At 40.7% G+C, this 9,743-nt stretch overlaps 1 protein-coding gene across 1 annotated transcript; it reads right to left on the bottom strand.

Moving 5' to 3' along the window:
• Positions 1-1,073: 1,073 nt before the first annotated feature.
• Positions 1,074-8,690, bottom strand: grik6 (glutamate receptor, ionotropic, kainate 6; the record flags this gene model as incomplete). The annotated part of the gene is made up of 9 exons (XM_083771111.1): positions 1,074-1,178; positions 1,623-1,864; positions 1,968-2,187; positions 2,413-2,627; positions 3,871-3,968; positions 4,297-4,520; positions 5,025-5,204; positions 5,502-5,533; positions 8,555-8,690. The coding sequence occupies 9 exons, from the start codon at positions 8,688-8,690 to the stop codon at positions 1,074-1,076; spliced, it is 1,452 nt and encodes a 483-aa protein (XP_083627237.1).
• Between the last annotated feature and the right edge of the window lie 1,053 nt (positions 8,691-9,743).

Below are 9,743 nucleotides of genomic sequence, written 5' to 3' on the forward strand. Positions count from 1 at the left end.
ACAAGGAAGACAAAGGCGAGCAGAAAAGGAAGAAGAACTGCTTCAAGGAAGGAGATTAACCAGAGATGTTTCAGCTAGAGTAAATGTTATGTATGCTAATGCACTTGTCCAATGCTTTCCTCACTTGGAAAAAAGACACTGACAAATGTACAGAATTAGACTAATTTATTGTCTGTGAAATTGCTGTAATGTTTACAAATACGGTACAAATACAGTAACACTGTTTTATGCATGGAATCATGTTTTATATATACTGAATTAAAACATATTTTCATATGATCAGAATATTGTAATTGTGTGATGCCATTGCCAACTGTACAAAAGGGATTATATACGTAGATGTATACTGTAGCCACACTAAAACTAACAGCAAATGCACTAGATATGCACCATTTTAACATGTTTTTATTCATCATTCCATTTGGCTGTAGTTTCTGACTTTTCTCACCTTACAATGATACAGTTTATGCACCAAAATCAATACTTTTATTTCTATACAACATTCCACTCAAATTCAACTTTTTTTTAATTTATTTTTATCAATTTGATATCGGCCTGGTTACACAGCCAACAGCTTCCAAACAAAAATTATATTTGTTATTAAAGGTTAACACAAATTAACTAAATCATATCACATCCTCTAAAAACATTTTTTCCAGTAGTAACTGAGTCACAACTTCCTACAACAAGCATGGGCTTCAAGTAAAAATCTGAGTGGTGCAACTCCCCCCTCCTCCCTCTCTCTCTCTCTCTCTCTCTCTCTCTCTCTCTCTCTCTCTCTCTCTCTCTCTCTCTCTCTCTCTCTCTCTCTCTCTCGCAGGCAACAGTGCAGCACGTGCAGCACTATCTCTCTCTGTTTCTGGCAGTGGCACTGGTACTAATAGTAATACTGGTGCTCATTAACATACATGGGCGGACACATAGGTGAACACGGACATTGCTGTTCTTTGGAGTGGTTGCACCACTCAAAAATAAAACCATCAAAAAGTAATTTTCACACCTACTAGACAGTAAACATTGTTTCCCCTTTGTTAATACTTATGATCCTGTCAAGTAATATTAATAAAATGTAATCATGCTTTATCTTTATCTTTTTCTGCCATCTCCTGCGGTCTGTTGACATTGCTGTTCCAGAAGCGCTGTCTCAGTTCACCAGCCAGTACAGTGCAGCAGGCTTTCTGTTGGAGACACAGAATATAGTACAACATGGTACAAAGATGAACACCTACACATCCAGCAGCTCCACTGAATGTATTCTCATCTTGCTGTAACATAGATTCTGAAGTGTATATTTACAGTATAGTGGTGCAAGTGCAACGTACAGTTGTAATCTAGGCCTATTATAAAATAAATATTTGATTTGCGCTAACATTTAGTATTAAACGGAGCTCAAATTGTTAATAAGATGACAATCAATTTGGTCTATTACAAAAACAATCTAATTGTTCGGTACATGTATATAAAACATTCTTCTCGATTATTCGATCAGTTGAAAAAGTAATGGACAGCACAACAGCATAATTGCAGGGGTGCATGCGGTATAAATGAATTAACTTCAGTGTGTTTACCTCCCTCCTCGACGTGCTTGTGTACTGTATGAGAGGCAACAATAATACACATACCCTCTGGTCCCCGGCGTTACTACGGCTCTTGGATGTGAGTTCCAGAACAGCCAGCAGCACTCCAAGTCCCAGGCCCAGAGCCAGGAGCAGGAACATACCCTTCAGGCCATGGGGTTCAGTGGAGGCATTGGACGCATCGGCCGTGCAGCCAGTAGCCCACCACTTACTGCGCATGTAAGACAGCTCTCCTGCCTCACTCAGCTGCAGAATTGCCACACTCAGGTTCTTTATCATAGGGGAGCCTTTAGGGCAGAAAGAAGTTAATAAGATAAGTGTTAGTGGGACAAAATATCTTTCATATTTTGGTTTAATTTTTAAAGATATTTCAAGTCCATATAGCCTCACCTATTGGGGCAGCGATGCTGTACCCTCTCATGCCTACGACTTCATGGACCCTGACTAATTCACAGTAGCGAGCTTCTGCCAAGTCCAGTGAGACTGACTCTCCAATAAAAGCAAAGTTGCCTTCTCTTGCGCGCCGAACACCCTCGTCCATTGACGAGACATAACTCTTCCTTCTCTCCATGTTTTCATAGATTCTGCGGTAGACCGGGTTGTTTGAGTTCTAGATAAAGAGAGATGGAAAAAGGCAAATGGCAAGTGAATAGTGAATACATTGCGTCTTTGAAAAACTAAACAACCAGAAGACAAAATATCTGTTCAATCATCCTTGACAAAGGATAAATGTGGTGTTTGACGAAAATTACAAAAATAAATTCACCCCACCCATCATTATTTAGTTGTCACACACAACACTGTCTCCAAAACATAAACCAGGCTTTAGACTTACCTTAAAAAAGGCAAGAGTGGAAGAGCCAGCAAGACAGCCATATTCAATCATCTCCTGGTTGGCCAATTCCTCAAAGCCTTTCACCGCCAGATGGGTGTCAGAGCTCTGGGATGAGCTGAAGTTGGAGAAGTAGCATGCCAGCAGCACAAGAACAAACAACCACCAGCAGCACAAAATTACTCGTCCTGACAGAGCTTTGGGGTGAGGACCAGCCCCTGGCAACACAAAAAATATACAAATTTAAAGTGTGAGATACTATTATAGAGGAGGAAACTATTCCAACTTGGCCATTTATCTGTACTGTATTTTATCTTATTTTTGTACATCTAAATTACAGTTTCAATTCTCCTCTTTGTGTGTAGGCTATAGTGCTGTGATGTGTATAGCAAAACTGTGAAACACTCTTGGTTAAACACTTGAGTCCTATACAGTGTTGGGAAAGTTCACTTTCTACATGAACTATGGCTCTTCTAAGTAATCTAGAATTCAATATTGATAAAGTAAACTAGAATTCAATGTTGATATAGCTCTAATCTGATTCATGGCATTAACATTACAATGCTTCAAGTTTGCATGATTGAAGTTAATCCCATTAACTGTCTTGATATGTGCTGTTCTTGTTTTACTAATGCTCTCAGATTTGTGTGTATAGCATGCTGCTTCTACAAAATTCAGAGAATATCTCCCAGAGCGCGGAGCCTTTAACGCCAAGTATAACTGTATACCATTTTTTGGAATGAATGGTGAATCTACTTTGACGTGAGTGTTTCCTGTCTAAAATACTTTCATTACTTTGTCAATACAACAAAGAGTGTTGCTCGCAACATGTTCTGATGCGACATCTTGTGAGGCTGTGTACATTCATGAAAGATCTACGAAGAATATGTGGGGAAAAAAAGACTTGGAAATATGCCTAGAATAGGGACACCAGAGTTAAAGGACCACTTCACTAGCCTGGGTACCACTTCACCACTTTTCAACCTATCTTCATATAATAGGTCCTCACTAATAATCATGAAGAAAATGGCCCTCATAGGAGGGCTGTGGGAAGTTCAGAACCGTCTTCCAGTGACATCATCGATGGGGAATACAAGCTAACAAAAACTGCAGGCTTTCTAGTCCTGAAAAGTTGCAATGCGAAAATGGAAGCCATCGTTCTCACGATAATGAAAATCTAAACATTTTTGTAAAGAAATCTTGTTTAAAAAATAATCTGCCTAATGATGATGTCACTGGAAGACGGTATCTAAACTGCCCACAGCCCTCCTATGAGACACAGACTGAGTAGAAAAGAATAGTGCCATTTTATCTTTTATTTTAATTTTAATTATTAGTGAGGACCTATTATATGAAGATAGGTTGAAAAGTGGTGACGTTTTTAGCGGCGTTTCTCCATCGGTTTTCAGAGAAACTCGCCCAGTGTGCAACCACCTTTAATGTTAGAACCCTGTTGTTTACCTTGTAGGGTGAGAGCTCCCGCTGTAACCCATAAACTGTGTAGGATGGTGAAGCCATTCTCTTCACTTCGGGGTTGACTCCACTCACACGGGCTGAGTCTGTGTTGACATACACGTATAGGACAAACAAGAGGTCAAATCTAGAGGAGTGAAAAATATGTAAAACCATAGATGCTAAAATATAGTGCCCTATACTTCCATGTTCAGATGATGCAACCAAGTGACTCTAATGAGCAAGTTAAAATCTCAAGGCACACAGTGCATTGTGATCTGGTTGGCTATTCTTCCTATTTTTGGAGAGTTATGACAATTACAAATAAACAAATAAAATAAATACATTTAAATGTGAACATTTTGATATGTCCAAAATTGGAACGCCAGGTTGAAAGTGTTTTGATTGTTTATATTGATAGGTTCATTCACCAACCTGGCAACTATGAAGATGCAAACAGTAGTTGCTAGGTAGGCAATGAGAATGCCCACCCAGGTGTGAGTTGAGAAGGGGGACAGGAAGTCAAAGAAGCCTGCCGTCTCTGAGATGTCCCTCCTCAGTAGGATGCTGATTCCTGTTTGCATGAATGGTTTGGTCATCTCCACTGCCTTCTCACGAGCTGCAGTAAGGGTCAGCGGAGCAATTGCAAGGTCTGCCTCCTGCAGGGAATGAATGAATTCATCCTACATGTAGTAGACTGTAGTGTACAGTATATCATTTCTAGCCTGGAAACCATACGAATGTGCCATAACATTTCAGCTGAAGCAGACATCCCATTGACGTATTCTATTATCATCGGGGATCAGTGGCTCGGGGGTAGACTGGCGGGTAGAGCAGCCGGATGGTGAACCGCGAGTTAGTGTCGAAGTGCCCTTGAGCAAGACACTGATGCCCTATTGCTCCTATTGCGATGAGCAGGTTGGGGCCTTGCATGGTTTCCTCCGCCATTGGTGTGAAAGCATTGCACAATCTATGTGAAGCACCTTAGATTAAAGCGCTATATAAATGCACGTCTGTGTGTTGTACCATTTATCATGCGCAACTTCTTTTGTTTTTTGCATCGTTCATAAGTCACAAAAGTCAACCGTAAAATGTAAACCTCTGAAATCTAGATGTGTTTTCGGCACTCTGATTACTCCAAATGTCAGCTTTCATGTACTCACTCCTCTCACCACCTCTCCAATCATTCCATTCCAGTTGCCATTCTCATCCTGTCTTCCATATGAGGAGTCCTTCACCAGGTGCACTTTGTACTTGAAGCCTAGCTTCTTGGAGAGTTCAGACAGAAGGTCCATACAGTACCCCTCCATCTGTGCGCCTTTGGGCATTGTGTATGGATCTTGCTGAAAGAAAACAAAGTCAATGCAATAATCAATAACAATATATTAACGTTGCTGTTCTGAAGAAACCACCAAACTAAATTTTGGAGTTTATTTATTTATTCTATTATTTTTTATAAATCAGTGCTATTGAACACCCTTTGTCTATTAAAAAGCGCTACAAAAACCTCCATCATAACTCCACTTGAGCTGGATGTTTTAACATTTTGTAGTCCGGTGGTTTCTTCCAGACAGCAGAGATGTCTATAATATTCATTCCAGTGGGATGAGATACAAGCTTGAACATAATAGATGCGTTACCTTTATAGTTGTTACTCTAACCTCTGATCGCACTGATGAAGAACAAAAAAACAGTATGAATTGATTCAGTGATTCAACACCAGTTGATGTACATGCATCTATGAAATTAATTATAAAGAATATGGAAACAAAATTGAGACATCAGAAGTAGATATTTATAGACTGGCTGGCACACTGTCGTGTGGTGTGAGCTGATAAAAGAGGCGCCACAATCGTTTGTAAGATCGCTCTGCATGACCATTGAAGACCTTTTATTCCAACTGCAGGATGAATACCACCAGAGTCATGCCCATTTGAAGTGCTGAAGACATTTGACAGAATCAAAAGCCCTGAGGTGAATGCGGGGGTGAATTGACATGCTCTCTGTCACATATGGTTTCCGGCTGTATCCTAGAGATCTGGCCACTCTCCTCTCCCTCTTGAAAGCAATCTGAGCCACATTACAATCTAAACAATTTGCCTGTTAATTCAATGGATCACAAAGCCATGGCGCTGTGAGGTGGGAGACCAGTCAAAGATTATAAAGGGCCTTGATTCAGGCCAAGGCCTTGGGGCTCCATCAGTATCACAGGGTGATCCTGACAACCACCATCAGCTCCTCCTATTCAGAAGATGACACGTTTACAAGCTCGTCAGGCCCTTGTCACTTTTTGGCCACTCGTAAACAGAGGGCCCTTGTTTGTTGCATAAGTTGATTTATTACCATTTTTAGTGAGAAAGTCAGCTGGCTCGCTTCCTTTTCTATCATAGTGGGACATGATGGGTGCCAGGAAGGATGTGGCGCTCTACTTTGATTTGGAGCCCAGCTGACAGTTTAGCTATTTATGTCACTTCAGGCCTTTGAGATTTCTAATGCATCCAGCAGTGAAAACATGAGGGGTCTGGCATTGAAATGAGCATGCTGTCATCGGCCATAATTATAAATTAAATGATTGGGTCATGCTACAGAAAACATTTTTATATTTTCTAACTTTTCTTATACTGTCAGTCAGTCGGAGCCTCAGTAACATCAGTATAATTAAAATGGCTAAATAAGAAATGGAAAGAAAGGCAGTCCTCCAAAGTCCTCCAAAACACATATACTGTATTAAGTCGTATTTGGTCAGTCAGTGTTCATGTGTCAATATTAATTAATTAATTAAACAACATAAACCCTAGCATACCTATTCTAGTTATATCATAATAAGTTAATAGGCGAGCATTCAGCAATAATAACAGAACATTTGGTGAGAATTGCAGATCTAAGCTCAAAATGCATCGCAGCATTTTTTGGGCCAAAGACATTTGGAGTAGAAGGGGAAAAAAGAGGCAACCAAAACAGACCCCTGGGTACCACTCAGTAGGGTTTTAAATGGTTAATAATAAAAATAATAAATGTGTTAATATTATGTCTGCAGCATGTTTGAGGTTGTGTTAAATGGTTACTTACGTGCAGTACATGTTCCTAGGCTGAGAAGAAGACCCATAATGCATAAAGTCGAGCTAAACTTCATCCTTATTCTATTTATTTGCATCCTACAAAAACAACAGCAACAACATTGTCATTAGTGTCTTGTACAGGGCATTAAATACAATATAGGCTTACTTACTTAAATAAATCGGTAACAAATCACAAATTAGAGTTAGAAAATAAACTACAACTTCTGAACAAGATGAATGGATTAAATATCAATTGATGAAGTAACATTTTAGTTAGTTATTATAGTCTGTGAAAGCATATGAAAATATACTGTACCTAACACGGTTCAAAGATGTGACTGCTGGGCCACCACTTCAGAATGATCCTAATGAGCTAAACTGTGATGCAGGACTATGTCAAGTTGGTATACTTTTCAGCCAATTAGGACAGACAACGACATTCAATGACATTGTTGTGGGTGGAGAATTTCTGAGGGGTGGGGAGGAAAAGGCTGTTTTGATCCCTATGCCGTGTACTATTCCAACAATTCAAATCTGATTAGTATATCAATATTATGGGAGATAGTAATAAAAGTATTAAAGGGCAACTTCACCCATTTTGTAACCAAATCTTATTTTAATGATGTTTGGGAGACAAGAAACACTTTCCTGGGGTTTTTATGTGGGTAATTTGTATTTTTAGATATTTTAGTATTTCAAAGTGTCCTGTATTTCAAGTGAGCTCCTTTTGGATAGGGGGAGGGCTGTCTTATTGAGACAACATGTTGTCCAAGAAGTAAGTGAGCCCAGTCTCTATGACATCATGGAGCTCATGGACATTTTGAAATACTGAAATATCTAAAAACACAAATTACCCACATAAACCCCCCAGGAAAGTGTCTCTTGTCTCCCAAACATCATTAAAATAAGATCTAGTTGCAAAAGGGGTGAAGTGGCCCTTTAAGGAGATGTATTTACTTGATAAAATGCATCAGTGCATGCATTGTAAGTAGAACTGGGGGCATCTACTGACTTGGCATGCAGGTAATCATAGGATTATGGGAAGGATTTTCTTTAAGAGTGGCCCTGGTCACTTTCTTGAAAACGTTGATTTGCCTATAGGCTAGCATGCAGTGTGTGTAACAGCTGTAAACATCATAATGTAAACAGTGCATATACGCTATACTTGCATTGTTTATATAGACGGTGCCTGGCTGTAGAATACCGAGTCGGTAATGATGGAAGTTGGAGATCCATGCCCCACCCGGCTATGCAATACCCGTTGTACCCGTGTCAGAGTACCCGTTCCACCCATCTGTCTGCGCCCATATATGGACATTTCTGTATGTGTTGAGATGTCAGAACAGGCCTGGGCAGGGGCCCTGTCCAGAGCCCGGGCAGAGGCCTTTTGTGGTGGTTCTGGACAACCATGGGTCCGACCGACTCAACACCAGGCACTGCACTCCCTGTGGGGGCGTGGAACGTGTGTGTTGAATTCTAAGTCGGTTCTCGTGCATAACAGACGTACACACAGACTTGGTGCATTTAGATAGACTCTACAACGGTGCCTGTTGGGCACTGGCCTACTTGGAACGATGCAAGTTGGAGTAGACTGGACTGGTTATAGGGCTGGGGCGATATGGGATTTTTGTTACCGCGGTAATCGTCCTCCCCCTTACCGTTGGTATGGCGGTAATTACCGCCAGCTTCATATGGACCCTCATGCAGGGCAGGGGCCCTGTCCAGAGCCCGGGAACTGCGGGCTGAGGTCTTTTTGTGGCGGTTCTGCATGGACAACAGATGGGTCCGACTGACTCGACACCGGGCATGTGCACCCCTGTGGTGATGTGAAACGCGTGTGTCGAATTTGGTGGGGGGAATGGTTCCCGAGTTACGTGGATTACACACACACATTTATAGTTAGATTTTTACACTATGTTGTGACAGTGGTACATCTTCTCAGTGAAACACTGACATGTCAAACATGTCCATACGTAAACAGTGCTTGTAACAGGTGCACATGTCATCTGCATGTCATAATGTAGTTAAGGTGACCACCGAAAACTACAATATGATGTCACGCTGCGGTGGTAAGTGACTCTGCACTCACTCACCCAAACAATCTCTGTTTTTACCAACCACCGTCACCTTATCACCTAAAACTGCAGTAGCCTAGGCTTAACAGGTGTAACCAAACAGTCAACAGAGCTTGTAACAAATGTGCAAACATGGGTGCGTTTGGAAATGCACACCGGAAATGTATAGTCAGTTTGTTGAGTGTGGTGGGCGGTGACGTCACAGAGTGTAACAAGTGTGTAAAAGAAAAGAAAAAAAAGCATGATAACAAGCTTGTTACTTGTAATAATGGAAACACTAAACACAGTGCATAACAGGTGTGTGTAATCATGTCATAATGTAAACAGTGCATGTAACAAGTATGTAGTAAACATGTAATAATGTAAACACTAAACAGTGCATAGGCTAGGTGTAAACACGTCATCATGTAAATGTCCATGTAACAGCTAGCATTTAGAAACATGCCATAGCATTGATTGATTGATTTTGATTGATTGAAATATTTATTAACAGTTTGCAGAATTACAGTAGCCTACATTTCAAGCACAACTCAATACAAAAGACTGTTAACTGTGAGTGGACGACCCAATAAAGCATTACACTTGTTTACAAGAGGGTCCACCTTGTTCAATTCACCAAAAAATACATATGTCATGGGTGCGTGTAACAGGTGCACATGTCAGAATGTAAACAGTGCATGTGTAACAGGTGTCACAGTATTCTGGGGTCTGTCGATAATGAAGATAAGGCGCGCAAACTGAGCGCCAC

This window comes from Protomyctophum parallelum (genome assembly GCF_964188405.1).
Source record: "Protomyctophum parallelum genome assembly, chromosome: 8".
Taxonomy (NCBI): domain Eukaryota; kingdom Metazoa; phylum Chordata; class Actinopteri; order Myctophiformes; family Myctophidae; genus Protomyctophum; species Protomyctophum parallelum.